Below are 24391 nucleotides of genomic sequence, written 5' to 3' on the forward strand. Positions count from 1 at the left end.
AGATACCTATGATCACACAAAAATGTAATAAAACAAGAGATGGTTTAAAGCAAGAATGTCAAACTCGCATTGTCACAGAGGCATCACATGACATATCGGGACTTCTTTCCCCTTCGCTAAACCAGGTGTGGGTGTGGCCAACGTGTGATGCATCCGGCCAACTGGCCGTGAGCTTAACAGCTCTGATTTAAAGTGACCGATCACTGTCACAATCTATGAAATAGCTGTTAACTGTTCAGGTATTCCACACAATACACTGCACATCTCAAAAGTACTTTTAGATAGCACTCAGGTACAGACATCATAACAGGTACCTTAAGAAGATTGACAAAATGGCCTCCTGTAATGAAAAAGGAATTCCCTCTTCACAATCTTTTCAGAATGGAATCGGGTAGAAAAAAATGGGTTGCCCTGCATCTAAGAGACATGTGAACTAAGGCTCCATGGTGTTAACCTATAGTGAATGCTTCATAATTTATTATTTGATTTTAGTAACATTCATTAGGAATGGCACACATTAATAGATACAATTTGATATTACTAGCACATAAAAGAAGTGTCGGGGGGGAGGCTGGATGTGGTGCATACATTTCTGCATCCAGTTGCTGCATTTCCCCCTCCATGAAACTTTCTTCTCTTTTATCCAACCTAAAAAGGTTTCATGTGAGGAAGTCCACACATGGCACTTCCTATTTCCTTCAGCAAGAAAGAAGATTCTATATGTCCTTTCTTCATACAAAGTAACCCAAAGAGTAAAGGGGAAAGTGAGGTTCTGGGGGAAATGTTTCTCTTTCCCAAAGTCTCTCTCCTGAGATCATTAACCTTGGATTAGGTCCACTTCCTGGCCATATAATTTATTAATGAAGATTTAATGTTGAATCATTCTTAACCTCTGAAGGTGTTAGGTATTCATAAAATAAAATGCGTACTTATTTTTGCTTTAATACGACTCTGAAATTACTTTTCAGTTGAGCTGTAAGAGTTTTTTTTCTTTTTTTTTTCTTTTTTGTTCTCTTGGGATTTTAAATATTTCAGCAGTTTTAGAAATTTAAAATATACTATTTTTAATTTGAATGTCTGTTTCTTTATTTGATTTGTTTGGTATATGTTGGTGGTTCAGCATCTAAGATCTTATTTTTTTAAAAAAAATGGTACATGAACCTTTTTCACTATGTGCACAATTTTGTCAATTGTTTATTATACTAGTTTTTTTACAATTCTTCTATACAGTACAAAAAATAATCTGACTATGTTGTATTTAACTTTATCTTATTTGATTATCTGCTTTCCTAGAAATTTGTACTCAATTACTACTAACCCCACTTTTGCCTTGTGCAGTCTTTAACACCTCAGGGCTATCTGGCAGCCCAGATATGAAAAGTAACAGTGATATTAATTATTGGTGCTTCTTACCAATCATTCACTTTTACGTGCAAATTGTATTTTTTTTCCTGAAAAACAGAATGTAAACATGTAAAAATCACAGAGGTAATGTATTTTCACTTTAAATTAAATAAAACATTCGCTGCATTCTTTAAACTGCTATTAAAAAGTTACTTTTCTTCAAAACACAGTGACTCAAAGTATTTCCCAGAAATAATTTGAATAACTTAATTTCTGTGTAAAGGAACAAGGAGTGGGTTGACAAGTCCTGAGGCTGAAAGTCAGTTTAAAATCCAGCAATGTAGCTACTACAAGTAGTAAACCAATAATGGCAAAATAGTTTTTATTTCATGAAGGGTCATTTTGGGGGATTTCCCCACATTTGCACAAGGCTAGAGGAAATTATCCTAACTATGTGATGAGCTAATTCACACGATTATGAACTGCCCACCTCTACTCTTTAATTGTTATATTTCTAGACTGGTACAAAAGTTTCCAGAGCATCTAAAACAGGGGTGCCAAACTCAATTTCATTGAGGGCTGCATCAGGCTTGTGTTTGACCTCAAGGGGCCAGGTTGGGCATGGCCAGTTTGACGTCACTCATGTCAGGGATGCCTGTGGTGCCAGTGAAAATGGGCTCCCAATCTCCGTTTTCAGATGGCACAGCCTCCTGCAACTCTGCCAGCAAAAACAGAGCTTGGGAGGACTGCACATTTTTTCTGGCAGAGGGTTGCAGGAGGCCGTCCCAGCTGAAAACGGAGATTGGAAGACCATTTTCACTGGGAGAGGCACTGCAGGCGCATCCTTTGCTGTTTCCAGGGTGACCCCACAGGCCAGATGTAAGCACCCCATGGGCCAGATCTGGCTTGCGGGCCTTAAGTTTGACACCCCTGAACTAAAATATTTTGGTTGTCCTCATTGTATTCCAAACATTTCAATTATGGTTTGAATACACAATTTTGCATTTTCTGCTGTCATAATCCAATGGAAATATTTCTCAGACCTAAACTTTGTTGTAAATGTAGTATATATGACTGTAGATAAGGAAATAAAAAAGGAAGTGAAAGCTTCTCCTTATGATGGCGCAGATAGCCTTGGTGGTGCAGCGGATTAAAGTGCTGTTAAGTAACACTTAGCTGCCAGCTGCCAGCAATTACTGCAAGTTCAAATTTCACCAGGCTCAAGGTTGACTGAGCCTTCCATCCTTCTGAGGTAGGTAAAATGAGGACCCGGATTGTGGGGGCAATAAGCTGACTTTGTATAAAAAGAACACCGCTTGGGGGGAGGGGGCGAAAGCCCTACTAAAGCAGGTATATACAAAAGTATGAAGGCTATTGCTTAACGCATTGGAAGCTGCCCTGAGTCTCCGGAAAAGGGTGGCATATAAACCGAACCAATAAATAAATAAATAAATAAATAAATAAATAAATAAATAAATAAATAAATATGTACTCAGAATCTCAAAGTATGGCTAGCTTTCAGGGCTAATTAATACTGAACTGGAAGTTCAACCTTATTCCAGTCCTGGAGATGGGATAGCAATAGCAGGATACATAAGACCGAATGCATGTGATAAATACCTTTAACCTGTGGAAAATGCAAACAGCTCAATATTTATTTATATAAGCTACTTAAGCTATTTCCCTCTGGTTCTAAATCTGAAACATCTGCCTTCTATCTAGTAGCCTTTTTTTTTTTACTTGAGTAACCCATGGGGCCATCTTCTTTAGCTTCTGTTCCTTCCTATAAACTAAACTAATAAGCAAAAGAAACTAATAGTGAACTATTCAGAATGACAAATTTCTTAAATTTGGATGGATATCTCTGTATTTTTATCTTTCTCACAAACTCTGCATCTGTCTCTGTCTCTAGTTCTGTCTTTGTCTCTATCTCTGTTTTTAGCTTTAGTTCAATTTCTAGCTCTATCATGAGTTACTTACTAGTAATTAGGGTTCACATTCAGTGACCTACTGATCTGTTTTACCATTACAACCAGGAATTTAGCCAGCAGTCTTTCTGGTTGTCTTTGGCTGATTAGTGGCATTTAATAAATCATTGCTCCATCTAACACCTGGCAATTTTTGTTATTGTGTGTGGCTTTTATTTTGTAGCAAGCAGAAGGGGGAAAATGCATTGGAACTGCAAAGTAATCCCTTGAAACTACCCAGGAAGGATGAGGAAATGATTAAAAAGGTGATTGTGCCTTGTTACAATGGAAAGAAAGAAATCCAGTAGGACAGAAAATGAGATGAGATGAAGTTTCATTGGAAATCTTCCCACCCTGCAGCTTTTGCAATATTTCTTCTGAAGCAGCAGCTGAGTAGGAAGAAAACCAACGGTGGAAGATCTTCTCAAAACCTACACATTGTGAAGATAGGCATCTCAGCTTTGCACAAAAAAGTGGCATATTTTCTGCAAAGGAGTGCTTTAGGTGCACAATGAAGGTTTTTATTCTTTTGCTTGAAGCAATCTAATATTTAGGTTAGATAGAAGATCTTTATCCAACAAGAGATTGTTGCTCCAAGAAACTGATTCCCTAGCATTAATGTTAATGTTAATGTAATTAAGTTAATGTTGCCCAGAACTCACAGGGTCTAGCTAAACAAAATCCTCTTTTGAACTCTGATGGTACTCAGAAGACTATACAGCCAAAATGACTTTAGACAGGTAGGGAATCACATTGTTTGGATCCAAAAATGCAAAAGGTGAGAGAAGAGAAGACATTAAAGTCTTCTTTTAAAAAAAATGTGTTAAGGAAGTAAAGAGGAAACAGAGATTTGGGTGGGTGTAGGGCAAAACAAGGTAGAAGAACTAGAAATTGCCAAGTGGAATTGCTGGTCATACAGGCTATGGAGGAGAATGAGTAAACACAACTGAAGGAGGAATACCAACTGAATTGCCCAATATGGAGTTGTGACTGAATTGAGGGAACAGTGAGCCACCAACCACATAAAAAGAAGAGAAGTGAGTCCTCATTTCCTAAATGAGAAGCTGTAAGAAGAGAAGGAGAAGGAAATTTACTCCTGATGGGTAGAGATATGAAAGGAGATAAAGGGAAACAGAGTAAAAGAAAGCTAGTCTGCTCCTGGAATAACATTTACAGCATTTGAGAGCACATAGTTGCCATGCATAATGTATTGAAGTGTTGACTATCCAGTGACTGGGTGATTATGAGGGGGAGCTTAATTAGCTTAGGCAAAGAGAGATTAAGGGGAGGATGGCAGTAGCAATAGGCAAGAAGGTAGAAGTAACCCATTCTGGGAAAGAGAAACTGAAATAGTTTAGGGCAGTGTTGTAGGTTAGATCAGTATTGTAGCCTTACCCAGAACAGGATGGTCACTTATGCCCTTGTGTTTTTCCATATGAATAATTATAATTCATTTTACATGGGGCTGCCCTTAAAACCTCTCTGCATACCAGCGATGAAATCCCCCTGGTTCTATCTGGCTCACCAAACCAGTAGTGCCACCAGCGGGAGGCTCCACCCACCTACCAAGACATCATTATGTCCCTTTTTTTACCATCTGCGCATGCGCAGAAGAGGTATGTGTGCGCATAGCATGCGCATGCTCTCGTTCCCGAACCGGTAGGAAAGGTAAGTGGATTTCACTGCTGCTGCATACTTCTGTAATATGGTTATTGCAGCAGCTACAATGACTACACATATACTTCCAAATACAATTCAAGCAGTTGGTTATCATAGATAAAAACCTCTGGTGACTCAGGGCCTATTTACTTCAGGACCACTTGTCCCACATAGATTATGGGACATCAATATTTCTGAAAGTCCCCACCTATCAAAAGGTGCAATGGAAAGGGACTCTAAAATTGGACATTCTTGGTGGAGATTTCCTTCCTCTGAAACTGCTTCCCTCTTGAGGCAAGGATGGCTGCAATTCTCATGGCTTTCCAAAGCTTGTGAAAAGTTGGCTGTTCTGGAAGATTTTTAGAGTTCCCAGTAATTTTAGGAAACTTATATTATTTTCAAAAGTATAATGATATAATTGTATTTTTTTTTCAAAAAAATAGTACATTATTTTATTATTGTTGCATTGGCTCCATCTTTTGTACATTTGGGTACATCTTAACTGAAGTGTTTTACAAATTAACAAATAAATACACATTATTTCTAGTATTTAAAGAAGGCACTCACTTCCACTATTGGCACTTTCTCTCCCATAGGCAGGGAATTCAGCTTCACAATTGGAACATCTTCCTTGGTGGAACAAGAACAGGAACGCTAAAGAAAAAAAAAGTCTATAAGTATAAATGTTTTTATATAAAAGGCTTGTTCTAATAAATGAATGAAAGGACATTTGTAACAATTGTGATTAATGAATTAGACTGACATACAGGGTTGTAATGTGGTTTTGTCTTTGGTAGTTTAACATTCAATGATGGATCCTTGTACTTGATATAATGGAACGTAGTGGGACACGGAGGTGTGAGAACGGCATCTGAACCCAACTTAAAAGTTTGTGTCCCTTCATATGATCCTTTTATAGAAAGTGAAAGGTCTTTCTCTAAGAACAGAGGGAAAATAATATGGAAAAACATGGTTATAGCAGAGGTTTTTATAACAAGCAAAAAATACAATGGAACATTTCAATGTGAATAATATAAATTCTTAAATAAAATAATTAAAACAGAAATAAAGTAAATTATTAATAATTAATTAATAGTTAAAACTAAATTATTTGATATAGCAAGATAATCTGGAAAAACCTTTAAGGAAAATTTCTATAGTTATCCATTCACCAAAAGTGATCTGGGTGGCAACCAGAATTAAAATTCAAATTCATTCCTCTCTCTCTCTCTCCCTCTCCCTCCCCCTCCCTCTTTGATTTTCTGGACTAGTCCTTGCAATTTTCTTCACAAAGTTTGGGTGGTTTGCCCTTCTTTCTAGGACTGAGAGAGGGTGACTAGCTCAAGGTCACTCAGCTAGTTTTGTCCCTAAGGAAGTACTAGAACATGTGGTGTCCTGGCTTCAAATCTGGTGTGTTAGCCATTATACCAAGCCTGTTCTGCGTCAAAACCATCATAGGCATTTATAAGTCAATGAAAGAATAAGGCTAAGTCAAGGCCCTTTTAAAAAACACATTGCTAACATACCACACAGACGTGTTCATTCCAGAGTTCTGTTAACATTCTGACCCCAGAGAGTGTGTATGTGGGGGGGGGAGGGGACTGGGTCTTTAAGGACTTCCAGAGGCCAACAGGTTGGGACAGTTCATATCCCAGAAGGATACTATTCTACAAGGTAGGTGCCATGATAGAGAAGACACATTTCGTACAGTGCACCTACAGTGCTTCATCAATGGATCCTGGAGCATGTTCTGAACATTAAAATGTATTAATCAACATTTACAACACGGTGGTTGTGTGTGTGTGTGGGGGGGAAACCTTTGTAAAATAAAGCACATTTTAAGTAAATCAGACAATTGAATGATCTTGAAGGAAATTCTATAACCTTATGGACATTAAACATTAATCATGAATGTGAAACAAAATGTATCTGTAGCTATTTAGCTACCTTGAATATTGTGTGTTTTTATAGTTTAGTGTTTTAGAACTGCAATACCAGAATGTTGCAATCTGAATTCTTTGGTAGTTTTTAGAAAGATAGTAAGTACTCTAAATGATCAATAATTTTCTTTAGTGTGAACAGACATAATTCAAGATGTTTGTCTAGTCAGTGGTGGGGGAATGGTATAAGGGAAAAGGTACAGAAAAGAAAAACAGACTAATAAGCTAGGTTCCCAACACTTTACCACTTCACTGACAAAAACTTGACCGCCTAATTTCTCTCACTTTGGTCATGGACAATCTGGGTGATCTAATGAAAATTATTCTTGTTCGCTATTAGTAACTCCATCTCTAAAGAAATAATACATTGATCTGATTGGCTAAGCCATAATCAATATGCCAAGTAGTAATGAGATCGCTGGAGTTATGTGAAGAGACCTCATGAATCATGGACAATTTCCCGAGTTCTTTGTTTGAAATTTTTTTGCGCTGTTGTTTAAAAACATTTAAAGTTTACTTTATTGTCATTGCAGCTCGTACAATGAAATTAAATGCCATCTTCAGCGTACATCATACATAAGAAAACTATTAAAAAATCAGTTAGGATTATGAAATAATTTTATATAAACTCACGTGATTTATGTCGCTTGCTTTGATCCACCTCTGCTTCTAGTGTACAAATTTCACGACACTGTAATAAACAGAAGTAATAAACAAAAGCAACATAAATGATCACTTCTAGATTTAAAACTTTGAACAGTACCAGTACACCTGTAGAAAACTTAACAGCTAAGGAAAAATTAACTTGAAGATACATTAATATAATTCAGTTTTGGCTATGAGAACAATAGGAGACTTCCATTGGTTTCTTTGCTGATTTTGTCGCCCTTCAAATAAAAGTTGTTTTTGCTTTCAATAAGAGGGTAAAGAATATAGGTAGGTAGGCCATTAGCAACAAGCAGCTGATGTGCATGATTCAAATGCTTTGTATTAAAATAAATGCTTCTAGACTGAAAACTATGGATTGCCAATAATTTCATATGAGTGTATCATCCACCAGAACCATCAACTCCCACATCACAACCCAGTATCTAACCTAAAACAGGGACAAGGTGAAAACAGGGTTTTTTTTTTAGCAGAAAAATATATGATCAAAACTAAAAGATAAAAGAAAGTTCCCAGGGTGGGATATAGAGTAAACAAAAGGAGAAACAGAATTGAACCCAAAGGAACACCACATCCATAAAAAAAACCACCAATTTCCTTCCCTGAAAAATATAAAAATAAAACCAGAAAACTGCCATGTTGATGATATGGGTACTCCAGTGGAATAATTACAATTTGATTCTCTGAGATGGAAAAAACTGCCAAAAGGAGCCAAAAGTACAAACATAGATGGCAGATAATTAAAATGGACTATAAATATGGATTTAAAATATATGAAACATATGAGGTTGACAATATTGCTTTGGAGATTGCTTCTTCAGACACTACAGGTAAAAAAAAAAGAGGAGAGGAAATATGAGCCAGATGAACTGGAAGAGAACCTAGTTGCTATCTTAGATGTAAAATAATGGCCAGGATAATCTAGACAGGATAATCTACTTAAATGTGTCTCAACCTTGGCAGTTTTATGATGTGTGGATTTCACTCATCTATGCTAAGAAAGAAAGAAGTTTCAATGTCATTGCTGAAGATGCTGTATTGGGATCAGAAGAACCTGTTCTGTAATAATAATAATAATAATAGTAGTAGTAGTAGTAATAATAATAATAATAATAATAATAATAATAATAATAATAATAATAATATTGCTTGATTGAGTTTTCACACAAGTCACAATTTATACTAGATGAGTGATAAATTAATCCAGCTAGACAATTTAAAAGAAGCATTTAGTAAGTGATCAGTGATTCAAAATTAAAAGGTTGCTTTTTGTTAGAATAAACAAAACAAAATTAACAAAAACTTTTTGTTAAAATAAACAATTTAACAATATTTGTTAATAACAAAGAATAAATATAAATTTGCCAGTTAACCTTAATAATTGACAAAAAAATTGCTGTTATCACTTCCAGTCTCAAGCTAGGTTAGAGAGTAACAAAAGAAATTTGCTTTCCTGACCAATGTGAGTTTGAAATCCATTGGACTCACTGTAGGAAATCTCATATAGTATTGTTAATATGAATAATAATTTAGTACAGGGGTCCCAAACCCCCGGTTCATTGACCAGCACCAGTCCACGGCATGCCAGCAACCAGGCCATGCAAACAAACAAAGCCCCATCTGCGGGATGCAGGCAGCATGCAAAATCACAGCCCCTCCGGTTCACAGAAAAACCTTTCTCCACAGAACCAGTTCCTGGTGCCCAAAAAGTTGGGGCTGCTGATTTAGTAGTTAACTGAGGTAAAGAGATGATCTATTCTAGTTAGGCCAGAATGTTCTGTCAAAACATGAGGATCTTGACAAGAGTTGACTCTTGAAGCACTTTGGGTTAACTCTTTGAAAGCAAAACAATTTGTGTTCTCTTTATTCAAAGTGGGAAATGTTTTAAGAGATCCACAGAAAACATGTCTCTGGACCTGGCGGTGTCTTTCCTACCTGCTATTTGAGTTCTTCTCAATGTCTTTTAAAACATATAAAGATGGGTATTGTTAAGTATGGGCTTTGAATAAAGACGCAGGACTCGCAAGTAACTTCAGCACTTTATTCCGTAGCTTGGTTCTTAGGAAAAAGCATGCCGGCTGGCCGACAGCACCCTTTTTTAAAGGGCTCTGTTTACCCAGCCGGCCACTGACAGCGTCTTATTTTTCCTGCCGCTCAGATGGACCAATGAGCAGCGAGTATGTAAATTACCTACTCGCTCCAGATTGGAGTGAAACCTTTGCCTCTTATATGCATATGGTATCAGGTATCACACAGAGACAATTAATGCCTGGCTTCTAATTCCATGACTCTTTCCCCCAATGGTAAAGGAAGAGCATAAGATATCTTTGACCCTGGAAATCTTTGGCAAAATTGGAGAAAATGGGAGAGATATCTTAAACCTGTATATCTCAATTTACAGGTGATCTTCCTTTTAGATGAATATAGTATATGTTTTATAATCCTTATAAGAAAATCCAGTTCTTATGTTGTGCTTAAACAAGGATTAAACTATATGGCCAAATACTGTATATCTGGAAATTCAATCATCATTAATTTAAAGTGCATTGCTTCAGAATCAAGTATCAGAATACTTTGACCAAAAATGTGAGTTGGTACCTCACATTCACCTAGATCACAGCAGTATTATTAACAGTGATAAAGTGCAACAAGTGTCATGAAAAATAAAATTCTAAATTTACCACTAGAACTCCATTTGTAATTAGCGTTTCCGGAGGACCACACCTAGAAAACAAATGTAAAGAAATAGATAATTCCAATATTCCTGCAAATATTGTTTCCTTCTCATCCAAATTGAAAATACATGGTTAGAATATGATCCGTATGCTCAGATTTTAAAATTCCTATATTGCCCCAAATTGTTAATGAGATATTGTTATGGTTTGTCATAGTTCCATCTAGTATATAGTAGTATAGAAAACAATGTAAAGACCACTTGTTTTAGTGCTTCTTCTGAACCAGAGTTCTGATATTTGGTTTAGCCTTATGAAGAGATAGAATTTGAACTCAGGCCAATGTAATTATGTACCCATAACTCATATGCTTCCTTATATCAATATTGTATTTATACAGGACTTTGCATAGGAAGTTATGCAGCACCTTTACAAATGAAATTTCTTGCTGAATTATAGTTTCCATACCTTAAACAGAGAGTAAATTGAAGGATAAGTACTGCTGTGTTTCCTTAGCTGTCTCTTTCCCCCTCCTTCCACAGTATTGTACAGGGATTGTTAGAATAACAACTAGACCCTTGTTGTAAGTCATCTGTTAAAGCTACTACATTGCCTTTCAAGGAATGTATCTATGTTTTTACACCATGAGGTATATCTTGTCTCTTTCTTTGTAGTTATCTTATTCCTTATCATTTATAAAGCAATTATCTATGTGTATGTGTGGGGAGGAGTCTTTTAAATATACTGATGGTCTCTGTTTTCTCAATTGATTTGAAATAATTCTGTGTATATCACAATAATACAGAAAATAAAGAATAGAAAATGCTTACGCAGGTTCCACTATAAATTCAACTTCCAGCTCTTCTTGTGTCTGCCAGAAAGAAAATAGCAAAATTGAATTTGAAATGGGTGTAGATAGAATCGACCCTTTAACATAATTTTTAAGCACATGCATACAACTTTTTCTCACATTAAAAATTGGTCAATGACATATTGAAAAATGATGTAAGCATGAAAACTGGAAATTTGTCAGCAAACAATTCACTTTTCTATCAAACACACCTATATTTTTCATCAATAATAAGCAAATATATGGAAGCTTTTATTTATTCATGTATCGTGCTCTCCAAATTACAATTTTTCTTACATTTTGGCAAGAAATATGATTTCTAGAATAGATGGAATGGAAGTACCAAATATTTCAAGGGCACCAGTTTGTGTACACCTTAAAGTCAAAACACAATTTGGGAATTATAGCATGCAATTAGATAGAAACATTAGGTAACATCAGATGTAGACAACGATCAACTGTTTACAAGTTAATAGAAAACAACACTGGACCAGAATTTTTTCATCATTATATTTTTTATTTATTTTACCATATATTTAAGTAGAAATCAGGAGTTCTTCACTTTGAACTAATGTGAAACCTTTTGATATCTAGATAGTCTCAAATAGGGCAATTCTCCACCTGAACTTCCATTCCTATGCTGGCTGCTCATGGAAGGGCAAGATGGGCAGCAAATAAATGTAATTAAATAAATAAATAAATAAATAAATAAATAAATAAAACTGTTTTATCAGTTAGAAATTAAAATAAGGCTGCAATGCAAAGGGTGGACAAAAGTGAATTCTATCAAAAACACTTTTTAAAATCTCCCAATGAGTTATTATTTATCAGCAGCATTTTTTGCAGGTATAACTGATAAATCAATTATGGTGAAAAATCTCGTTTCTTTTATGATTCAGAAAAGTTATGGTAGCCCAATAACCAAATTTTGTACTTACAGTTATGGATAGCCAGGCAGGCAGGCAGCCTAGAAAAAAACCTTATCAAGATGCTGATGACTAAGTGGATTCTATTCAGAGTGGTGGATCACAAACTATTTAAAGGTTAACATATAGTATAGTTGCTCTTACAGTATAATATTTCTCACCTCTGGATCACATTTAAAATTCATAAGAACTTTCTCATTATCAGGAAGACGAGCTACATCGAAACTGATAGTGAAAAGGTAATCATCTTCAGTAACAGCATCTGAGTCATACACAGAGAACTCTAGCACATTCTGTGAAGAATAAGAAATACATTATATTGCAGGCATTATCTGTATCTATAAAACAGACATTAGGGCAGATGTGGCTGAAATACAGATTCTGTATTTCCTTCAGCACTGATCATATATGCTTGAAATTTCTGCTTTATTGCCATTTTACAATAAAGTACACAAACAGCAGCCACAATAAGGCAGATGCATCTGTGGGAGACAAGTATTGGATTTGTATAGTGGGCCCAAGTCAAAATGGAGAGCAGTGTCAAATGATTGGGCTATCATAATTTTTATAGCATGACTCCTGCTGGAAGAAGTGGGAAATCCTGATTCTGAAACTGGGATAGTTAAATATGATTTTAAGATACTGTGGAGTTCTTGGTGCTCTCTGAGTTTGGTTTCTTGAAGACATCTTATTACCGAACTAGGTAATAACTTCAGAGTTAGAAGGGAGTTGGGTTTGTTCTCTGTTTATATTATAGTAGCTTTCCCTGTGTTATTGGGATCCCCTCCAACCATGGCAGGCCAAACATCTGCAAGCAAACAACCAAACTCAGAGAGCACCAAAGATTCCACATTTCAACCCTGAACTACATGCATTCTCTTTTATTGAATTTTGAGATATCTCTATGGTGGACTAGGAATGAGCTGGAAACAACAAAATGCAGGCAGGTCCTCTAAATGCCATATTTAATAGGATATGAGGATGATCTTTCAATCTTCTCAAGGGTGAACATGTTCAGTTCCAGCAGTCTCTCATTACATGGTTCAGATTCCTAGTTTATCCTAGTTGTCTTTCCCTAAGTCTGTTCCCGTTTGTCTGATATCTTTCTTAAGTGCAGTAGGAAAAATAAATGATCTAAGTAGTCTTCTTTGGAAGATTTACTTCTAAAAACTGCTGGGCCATTTCAATAAAAGATCTATCTGCATCATCTGTAAAAAATGGAATGTCCATCTCCTTTGATATTTAGTCCACAGCACAGAATGCTTTGTAATCCTTTATAGCATAAAGAATAGTCTTCTGGTATTTATTTAATTTATACCACTCAACTCCATCTTTATTCTAGAATACAATCTGGAACACATTAGTTATGAAATCATCTTTCATAAGTAAGAATCTATGTCAACAAATAGATCAGGAGAATACAGATTTTATCAATGAAAACTCACACCATCATACATATCCACAATTTGCTTTAAGATTTTTTTTTGATTTTTTTGATATTTATTGTTGCAGACTATGGTTATCAGATTGTATTTATTCTCTTCCTTGAAGTGCTATTGGTCTATTTAAAATGATGTTCAAACGTAGACGTTGGAAGTTATTGTGTGATTTTGACATAAAGCCTTGTACACTTCAGTGACTTTCAAAATGTATTAGCAAGTAGAGTTATGCATGATTTAAAAATGAATTGGAAGAGGTTTTTCAGAATTCATATGATCATGAACGCAATGTGTCTCTACCATTAAATCTTGCCAATCTTTCTTCAGGCTTCCACATGAACATGAATCAAAGTTGTGGTCGCTTTAACGAGTTGATTGATTAGAGTTAATGCAACATTAAAGCAGCTCCAAGTTTTTTTAGGAACTGAAAAAAAGAAAAGTTACTTTAATAAAGCAGATGGTGTTTCATTAGTTACAAGCAACTTTTCAAATTCCAGTTCTTGCTTAACTCGAGAGATATAATACTTTACTTTTCCTAAATTGGTTGGGAAGTAAAGATGAAAAATATTGTGCCAATACTAGACACAAGTTAAGAAGTATGTATAAAATTCTACTCAGATTATAGATAGCAAAGGCTGTCATATATGCTGTCAGTTCTTGTTCTGTTTTTTTAAAAATAGGACAAATAAGAAGATGGTGAAAAGCAAACAGAGCCCCACCCCAAAAGCAATCATGACATCGAACAACGCATATAAAGTTGAATAAAGTGGAATACATATTAGAAGCCGTTCAGCAACATCTAAAAGAGATAAAAGGTTTTCACCTTGACTTGTCTTTGAATTCTATAGTAAAAGGTTTCATTCCAAACAGGATTCTTGCAATTATTTACAGTTTTAGTCTTCAGCTTCTCAGTTGTAGCAGTCGGTAGGCAAAGGGTCACATAACAATCAGAGTGGCTTACTGTATAAGAGGGGGAAAAAAAGATAATGTTGCCAGTTTCTATGCCAGCTGCCAATCATATTCAAGGCAGCGTAAATCACAAAAATGGCTGAGGCTCTGTCATACAAGAGTCGATCATTATAGCACTGAGTCCGCCCTGAGCTCTTAAGTAATAACCACAAAGCATTTATCTTGAGACACCTTAAAACATAAAGTATGCCAATAAATCAACACGTTCTGCAACTCTTGTGTCACATGTTTTGACCTATCAGTGACAGATGTACATGACATCTATTATTATCTTTTATCACCCCAGTTATTTTAAAGGGAAGTGTCCAATAGTTTCCCCACCTATTTTTAAATAACCTGCTTTTGGAGTTTCCATCACTACCAAGTGGGATTTAATGAAGTAGAAACCCTCAATCTTTTCTTTTTAAAAAAATGCAGATTGCATACAATATACGGTGCTATGTATGCAGTTTCCTGAAAATTAGGGTGCTTATAAGTTCACATCCTCTGTCCATTCCTGTCTACTTGTATGATGTATTCATGCATCATAAGCATCAACTCCTAATCACAAAGAAGTCAATATGATGAAACATGCATTGTGATATCACACTGCGAATTTTACCTTTATTGCTTGTACTGAGGCATCACAATGCAAGTACAAAGGAATGGAATTTGCACTGTGACATCACAATGCATGTTTCCTCACATGCCCCTCTCCCCCTCACAGATGTTCATGCATATTGATAGAGATTGCATGAATAATAGGAGAAATAGCTATAATATATGCATGGCAACATCAGAATTGTATTTGAGAAATGTAATTGGCAGGTGTACTTGGATGTTTTAAGGGTCACAGGTTTATTTTTAATAGCAATAATAGGAATAAGGGGAAAAAATCCTTATGTTTTACTGATGAAGCATAATCCATGAAGAAGCTTAACAACAATTACAGGTAGTCCTCAATTTACAAAAGTTAGTTTAGTGACCATTCAAAGTTACAATGGCATTGAAAAATGTGACGTATGACCGTTTTTCACAGTTATGACCTTCGCAGCATCCTCATGGACATGTGATCAAAACTCAGATGCTTGGCAACTGTTTCATATTTATGACCATTGCTGTGTCCCAAGGTCCTGTGACCACCTTTTGCGACCATCTCACAAGCAAAGTCAAAGGAGAAGCCAAGATTCACGTAACAACTGGGTTATTAACTTATCCACTGCAGGGATTCGCTTAACAACTATGGCAAGAAAGGTTGTAAAATGAAACAAAACTCACTTAACAAATGTCTTACTTAACAACAGAAATTAGGGCTCAGTTGTGGTCGTAAGTCAAGGACTATCTGTATTTGTACAATTCAGTTGTCTAACTCTCAGCACATCTGATATCATATGAGGAATGAATTGTATTAAAAAAACTGAAATGCATTAAAATGAATCAAGAGATTTTTTCTGGGACTGATTTTATACAAAGAATGAAATTCTTTGCTCTCAAGGAGTATAGGGAGGAATAAGCCCTAGTATTATGAAGGGATGATACTAGACAAATTTGCTTATCCTGAAAATATACAATTACATGAACAAGTTTAAGCACCCAGATCAAATTCTATGTTTCTGCACATTCCTAAAAAGAGAATCTGACATAGCTTATATGTGCTGTAAATCTTTCTGAAAATTTCAGTGCATCCTTACTAGTTATCGTATTTTTTGGAGTGTAAGACTCACCTTTTCCCTGCCTAAAAGGGGGTGAAAATTTAGGTGCGTCTTATACACTGAATGTAGCCCTGCCCACCCATTGGCCTCCACCCTTTGGCCTCTGCCTCCCAGCAGTTACCTCCTTGCAGCTAGCAGCAAGAAGAAACAGCTCCTTTCAGCTTCAGCACAGCCTAATTAGCACAAGTTGATTGGATCGGCCTCCCAACTCTCAGCTGTTTTGCTCTCAACTGTTTTGCGGGGGCCTCTGCTGCTTGTTGCAAGGAGGTAAATTGCTGGAGCAGATTTTTTTTCCCTTGTGTTAATCAAGCTATGCTGAAAATGAAAATGAAAGTAAAGCAGGCTGTTTGCTGCAACAAGGCAAAAGTGCTGAGAGACAGAGGCAGAGGCACATTTCTTTTTTCTTGTTTTCCTCACCAAAAAAGGTAGGTGCATCTTATAGTCCGAAAAATATGGTACGTACTGTATGAAAATACTGACTATGGCAGGATCATAAATTAGGACATCCTTCCTGCTGATTGTGTTATTTCTTTAAAAAAAAAATAACTGGAAAGTTGTTACTAAAGCCCAAAATTAAATCATTGGGGAACAAACTCTGGTTACTCTGTTTTATAAAAAAAAAAAAAAGCTCACTCATCATTTGAAAATTAGTAATTCACTCTTACAGGAGAGTGGAGAAGGCTATTAAAAATCTTGAGCAATTCTAATTAACAATTCCATCCATTAATAACATTGTTTCTTAACATTGTTCAGAAACAAAGAAACAAAAATTATATGACAGGATTAAGATTAAGACAAGTTTTGGAAGACCAAGTCAAATCTCTGAGAGAAAACTTGTTAGGTCTGTAAAACAGAACCAACAGCTCATCAATAATCATCTGCTGAAAATTTTAGCTGCCCGTGGAATAGTTATCCACAAGTACAATGTTACCTATACAATGTGATCTCCATGGGATAGTTGTCAGAAATAAAATCCTTTCTCTGGTCTCATCACAAAAGTCATCATCTAAAGAAGCGGTTCCCAACCTTTGTGGCTTGGAGGTCTGGCAGATGGGGGGGGAGAAGTGAACTGGGTTGCGTGAATGGTGGCCGGCACACACGCACATGCGCACATAGCTCAACTTGTGAAAGTTGAGGTGTATGCACATATGCATGCATGCTGGCCCGCCATTCATGCAGCCCAGTTGCAAATAGGCCATGGCCCAGTAGTGGGTCAGGGCCTGGGGGTTGGGAACCCTTGATCCACAGGGGGAAAAAAATCTTGAGAAGTTTGAAATATTTTGAAAAGTACTTCCAAAAGTACTTTGGAATGACCAATTAAATTATTAAACTAGAGAACATATATTATAGAACATATATTGGAAAAGAGTGATGTATTTGAAAAAAAATATCCTCTTGACAAACATCTAGCATAGGGTGGCTCTATTATGCTTCATGGTTGTGTGGCAGTCATTGACAAAGAAAATATTGCACCAAGGGAAAGAAGAAGAAAAAAAAATGGATTCAATATATAAACACATCCTACTGGCCAGTGTCCCACATTCAGTTAAGAAATTGAAGTAGAAAAGAAGTTGGATATTTCATCAAGACAATTACAAAAACATGCCTCTAAATCAAATATTTACAGGAAAAAAAGTTAAACTTTTGGAATGGCTTTCGCATTACTCAGGCTTAAATATAATTGAAAATCTATGGGGAGATCTCAAACATGCAAAGAGATCTAAAATGATTTCTGACCTGGAAGAATTCTGCAAACAAGAATGAGAAAACATTCCAAGAACAAGAATAGTGTCAGCCTTGGAAGCCATATTAGGCCAGAAGTTCCAAAGCTGCCACCTTGTCGTGTATGGGAAAGTAGGAGGGGGGGATTAAGGAGAGGGGTTGTTAGTAGACATAATAGCATTCTTCCTGTCGGTTAAGGTCAGGGCGATCCAGCATCTGGAGAAGGAGTGGTCAGGGGGCTGGATCGAGATGGAGCGGATGTTGATTGGAGCATATGACCCACTGGGAGGAAAAAGGGATGGTTTTGGGAGCTTTGACTTACTGAAGGAATACCCGGGCTTTTCAGATTCAGGTTTTCCCAGATGTGCCAGTTTGCCTATTCTAGTAAAGAGAACTTTGGAAAATGTTTGCTTCCACGTCTTTACTTGGAGTTGGGGTTTTTCTGGAACGCTGACAAATAGATCCACAGTGGTCATATGAAACATGTTAACACCTGACAAAGGAGGTGTTAAAAAGACTAACTGAAAGGGTTTCCCAATTGCACCTGTTTTTTTTTTTACTTTGAATTGCAAACAATTCCACATAATACCCACACACAAATATCTATTCAAAATGATGCTGTGTTTAACTTTTACTGTGTAAAATCATGTCAGCTTCTGCTTGCTTAGGAGATTCATTGAAACATACATTTCACCAATTTCTTGATATATGGATATTGCACATCATTGTTCATTTCTGCATGCATTGTTCAATAATCTAATGCAAACTACTTACTATGGTGTACTTCTAAAAGATTTGAACTGTATTGCTCTCAGGCCCTTCTCATTAACATGTTAGTTAGAGGTGATAGAAGTTGAAGGCCAAAACATCTGAAAGCTATCTGATTTCCTATCTCTATTCCAGAGAGATAAACCGATCAGCAATATCCCTAGACATTATAGGCTGTAATTACTCTACAGCCCAGCGGAAATGGCTGATAATCTGGGATGATAAGAGCTGCAGTCCGAAACAAACCCAAGGGACCAGTTCAGGAAAGCTATATTAGCAAAAAAATTAATTTCCTGTGTTTCCTAAAGAGAGATTGTCCATGCATTAGAGATAAACTTATCAATCAATTTTATGTGAAAAAGAAATAGAATGTGACTGCTCAAATATCTTATGCCTTAGCATAATTAATCTATTTGTGATTTCAAGAATCCACATACTTTCTTATATTTTTTATCTGCTTCACATCTTTTCATGACCTTTCATGGGTTATTCTCAATCATAGAATCATAGGGCACCTCAAGATTAGTCTTCCTATCCATATAGATTACAAATATTCCTTTCATCCAACTTCAGAATTCACTAATCATTAAGTCATAAAGGCTACTGGATGCAGTAGCCTTTATGACTTAATAGATGCAATTCCTTATGCAATAAATTATCAAAAATGAAATTCTGAAGCCGGTTTAATAACAGTGGCTAATACATACTACTAAAATCTGAAACTGTAATAAAACAAAGGTCACTCACGGACATCAGCCTGGCGGAGATTCCTCAGTCGTATTACACGAACGGTAAGCAAGTTGCAAGGAAATGTTTTCATTTGCTGAAAAACAACATAGAGTAGAAAATGGTGATATTAAATTCTTTTGCCCTGTCTTTTCTTCTTCTTTACTGTGATCTCTTATTTATATAATTTTGGATAGCCCCTGTTGGTCTTTTAATCAGACTGTGGATCAGATTTCTATGTAAACCACATGGAATCATTTGATTATGATGGGATAAAACATTGACAGATGAATACAAAGGCCATATATTTGGTTTGCTTGAGTTGACAAAGACATGCTTTTTTAGTTGCAAATAAAAGCAGCTCTGAATACAATATGAAGCTGACTGTCACTGCATATTGAATTATGAAAAACTGAAGTACATCTGGTCAGATTGCTACCACTGATGAGGATCCAGGTTTCACTTTTCATAAATGGTATTACTTGAGATTGTAAAATAAATAGAGCCTTGGTGGCTCAGCTGACTAAGTGCTGTTAAAGTAGCACCAGCTGTCTGCAATTACTGCAAGTTCAGATCTCACCAGGCTCAAGGTTGACTCAGCCTTCCATCCTTTCGAGGTAGGTAAAATGAGGACCCGGATTGTGTGGGCAATAAACTGACTTTGTATAAAAAAGAACACCGCTTGGGGGGGCCTGAAAGCCCTACTAAACAGGTATATACAAAAGTATGAAGGCTATTGCTTAACGCATTGTAAGCCGCCCTGAGTCTCCGGAGAAGGGCAGCATATAAATCGAACCAATAAATAAATAAATACAATAAATAAATAAATAAATATAGGGGATGGAAATCATTTTGCCATTTCCTAAGGAAAAGGTTTGCAGAGAGAAGACTGGATTAATAAAAATCCTTTTTGGATTACAAGAGGGTTGGCAGTGTCCAAAGCTTTGATTTATGCAATTATCCAAATCTAAAGCAAACCAGACAGAAATAGATTTGTATTTGCTGTATTTTTCCTATCTTTCTTTTTGAGAAATGTTGTCCAGTGTCTCATCTTCCAAAATTGACTTTCTTTTCAGCAGCAGTCATCATAATGCTTTGGGGGATGGGTAGTTATTGAAAATTGATAATTAATTTCTCTCTTTCCTAAAACGAGCACTTTAGCACAGCTTTATCAACCTTATTACTGTGGAGGAACCCTTTAAATTAGTGTTTCTCAACCTTGGCAGCTTGAAATTGTGTGGACTTCAACTCCCTGAATTCCCCAGCCAACATAGCAATGTGCAAAATAAATTTTAATTTATTTTGTCCAATCATGATCTCTCATGGAACCCCAGCTGAGAAAGTTTGGGAGAAGTTGGTATAATTGCCTGCTGCCTATTGTATGTCTAATAGGTATTTGGCTGCCATTTGCAGCTAATAGGAACAGATGACTTCCGTGAGCTTGCCTGCTTTTCTTAAATCTATTAGTCATCCTAGAGCACCTTATGGCAAATGAGGAGATATATTATTATTTTTCCCAATCAAATTCAGCTCAGCTATGGAAGTAATGAGTGAATTCCTCATATGACATTGTACAGAACTGGATAAAAATATTTTTTGTCAACTTTAATTTTTTTAAAAACTATATTGCTCATATTTATTCATATTGAACAAACGTTATATTTGGCATTCATCATTTCCTCTAATCAGGTCATTTGGTCACAATAGTTATTATGAGAACAGGTCGTTTACACCCAGTTCTCCTAATCTTTCCTTCCTGCAGGTGGAATGTTTGGTATGCAGAAGTCAGTGGTTAACTTCCTATGCACTTAATTGTTATTTATTATTGATATTGTAAATGGATAAAAATACTGTGTGATTTTCGTTTGGCTAACCTCATAATAAATCTTAAATGTAAATCCCTGTCCTACTACATAAGTATAGTATAAGAAACTGGAAGGAGAGAATTAGTGGCTATTTTTTAGCCTTGCTCATTAGTTATTTGGCACAAAGCTACCAACTTCATGACCTCGTCACTGTTCATCATTATTTCCTTGCGACTAAAAGAAACAAATAGTGCTAATGAAGAGAAAAAAGCTTGAATTCAATAAACTCAAATATATCTAGCCAATAAGACATTCTTTCTTTTGAAAAGGATCAACACTGCGTCAACTCTGATTCTCCCCTGCTCTAGCTATCATCCTTATGGCCCATCTCCACTGTTCAGCTCAAGAACAGGCAAGCAGAACTGACTGCCAGATTGCCTGATACTGGATACCTTCACATCCAAAGCGTCACTTCAACCAGGACTAGCTGGCTCATAGGACCCAAAAATGGAATAAATGCATAATTTAATCCACCTATTTTTGAAGTCCTTCATCAGATACCACAAAGATATGTCGTTCAGCTTGTTTTTTGAATGAACCACAAATGGGTGAGTTAGCACGCTAATCTGAATCCAATCCAAATGCAATTTGGCTTAGTACAGTGTGTCAACCCAGCCACTGAAGTGGTAACACCCGTTAGAGAGTATGAGTTGTGTATGGTAAAGAAGTGGCAAAATTATAACAGTAATTAACACCTAGAGCAGTTACATAAAAACTAAATAACTAACTTGCATTTATTTCATTACAACTGTTGGAGATGAGGTTACCATGATCAGTCTGCTCAAATAGTTCTTTAGTCAGTTTGCATTCTTTTTAATGATTACTTAATTCACCTTTTCCTAAAATTAAATGTTCATAGTACCTTGCATTGAGAATGACAGTGTATTTCATTGTGTTGGAGTTCTGTGCTTGCTACATGAGATGCATTTATAGAACAGTCCTGGAAGGGAAAAAGAGTGTGTATATGAATATGTTAAATAACACACACACAAACACACACGTAAGTCAACATTTTTTTTAATGTACTACACCAGGGGGGGTCAAACTTGTGTCGCTTTGGCCTCGTCATGTGATGTATTGTGACTTTTCCCCCCTTCACTAAACTGGGCGTCGGTGTGGCCAGCACGTGACATATCTGGTCTGCAGGCCATGAGTTTGACACCCCAGTAGTACACAATACACCAAATAAAAACTATTTTAGTAAATACTGAAATTCTGAAATACAATATCAGGGGTGTGAGGGTAGGTGGTGAAATGCAAGCTTTGCTTTTTGTCAGTGGTGGGTTGCTACCAGTTCAGTCCAGATCTTGTGAACTGATAGTAGTGGTGGTGGGAGGCTCCGCCCACCTGCCCAGACATCATCACGGACGATCTGTGCATGTGCATGCGCAGAAGTGCCATGCATGCAGGAAGAAAGCGCATGCACACACGCGCTCCTGTTGCGAACCGGTAGCAAAGATAAGTGGAACACACCCTTGCTTTTTATGTATCTGTGCATGACAAATATGAAAGTGTGGAACTTGCATTGTGACATAAACATGCACATTTGGCATAGTTAGAAACAGACACTTTGAGTGAACAGCTGATGCTAATTTCATCTGGTGGTTAAAGGACCAGGCTAGAAGCCAAGAGGCCATGAGTTCTAGTCCCACCTTAGGCACAAAAGCCGACTGGATGACTCTAGGTTTTCTCTCAGTCCAATTCACCTCATAGGATTGTTGTTGTGGGGAAAATAGGAGGAGGAAGGAGTATTGTGTATGTTGGCTGCCTTGAGTTGTTTATATAAATAATAAAGGCAAGAAAGAAAGAAAGAAAGAAAGAAAGAAAGAAAGAAAGAAAGAAAGAAAGAAAGAAAGAATAAAGTATAAGAATGAAAACCAGCACTTTAAAAAAATTACAAGAGGACAATTATCCTTGAATGAAAAAGCTGAATTATAAAACAAAAGACAACACATGTAAAATTAATCTTGCTTTTTGTAAAATGTGATCTTTACAAATTAAAATAGTTAAATCCAATAATTTTCAGTGGAAACTCTTCTTGAAAAACCTCCAATATTGGAGCACCCACAATGTTTGGAGGCAAGCCATACCACTGATTAATTGTTCTAATTGTCAGGAAATTTCTCCTTAATTCTAGGTTGGATCTCTCTTTGATAATCTTCCACCTGTAACTTCTTGTCCTGTCCTCAGGTGCTTTGGAGAATAGGTCAACTCCCTCTTCTCTCTGACAGTCCCTCAAGTCTCAAGCCCTCTAGCAATCATCCATTGTATGGTTTAGCCTCCAGAACCCTTATCAATATTGTTGCTTTTAACCAGAACTGAATGTAGTACTCCAAGTGTGGTTTTACCAGATCAGTATAAAGTGCTTCTATTACTTCACATGATCTTGATACTATCCCTCAGTTGATCCAGCCTAGGAATGAATTGGCTTTTTTTGGCAGCTGCAATATACTACTGGCTTAAATTTAAGTGGTTGTCCACTAGGACACCTAGATCCCTTTCGGTCACTACTTTTGAGCTATGTAGCATCTATTTTACACCTGTGCATTTAGTCTGCAACTAGTCTATTTGCTTAAATAGTTAATGGGCCAGGTTAGAGTGTCATGTGAAAAGTTATATCCAGTCAGTTCTGGGATTAGAACAGAACAGAATAATAGAGTTGGAAGGGACCTTGGAGGTCTTCTAGTCCAACCCCTTGCTCAATCAGGAGACCCTCTACCATTCCAGACAAGTGGTTGTCCAATCTCTTCTTAAAAGCCCCCAGTGATGGAGTACCCACAACATCTGAAGGAAAGCCATTTCTCCTGTTAAAGAAAGTTAGTTTAACTCAAAGAATTCATTGGAACCAGACCTAGCCAGCCATGATGTGTGAGAGATGGTTCCTTGCCTCAAAAGGGCTTATCTAGGAATTGCATCTCTGAACTTTTTACTGTCTCAACTGGATTGTTTTAAAGAGGATTTTGGTGGCATTGAGCCTCCACTAATTCTAACCATAGCAACTCTGACCTTGATCAGATCTGAGCAAATTTCTTATACAGGGAAGAAATTAAAAATGAAATGACAGCCACTTCTGTCATTTGGCTGCTCCCCATTTCACTAGGGCATATTTGGTCATCTTGCAGAGATAAACTCGGAGATACCAGAAGACTACATCCTTCCGCTGTGTGAGGACAGCCTCCAAATAATG

General features: G+C 36.6%; 1 protein-coding gene across 1 annotated transcript in view; it reads right to left on the bottom strand.

Moving 5' to 3' along the window:
- Positions 1–24391, bottom strand: part of LOC117665642 (cytosolic phospholipase A2 epsilon-like) — a 38941-nt gene that overhangs the window by 14126 nt on the left and 424 nt on the right. Inside the window, exons 2-11 of the mRNA XM_034417783.3 lie at positions 22067–22144; positions 19361–19436; positions 14287–14423; positions 12186–12317; positions 11079–11119; positions 10258–10300; positions 7544–7601; positions 5738–5907; positions 5538–5624; positions 1414–1451 (exon numbers count right to left, since the gene is read on the bottom strand). Coding sequence (XP_034273674.2) covers positions 1414–1451; positions 5538–5624; positions 5738–5907; positions 7544–7601; positions 10258–10300; positions 11079–11119; positions 12186–12317; positions 14287–14423; positions 19361–19436; positions 22067–22144 — 860 coding nt within the window. The remainder of the gene's footprint in view (positions 1–1413; positions 1452–5537; positions 5625–5737; positions 5908–7543; positions 7602–10257; positions 10301–11078; positions 11120–12185; positions 12318–14286; positions 14424–19360; positions 19437–22066; positions 22145–24391) is intronic.

Source organism: Pantherophis guttatus, chromosome 1 (assembly GCF_059756535.1).
Source record: "Pantherophis guttatus breed Tessera chromosome 1, ASM5975653v1, whole genome shotgun sequence".
NCBI lineage: Eukaryota > Metazoa > Chordata > Lepidosauria > Squamata > Colubridae > Pantherophis > Pantherophis guttatus.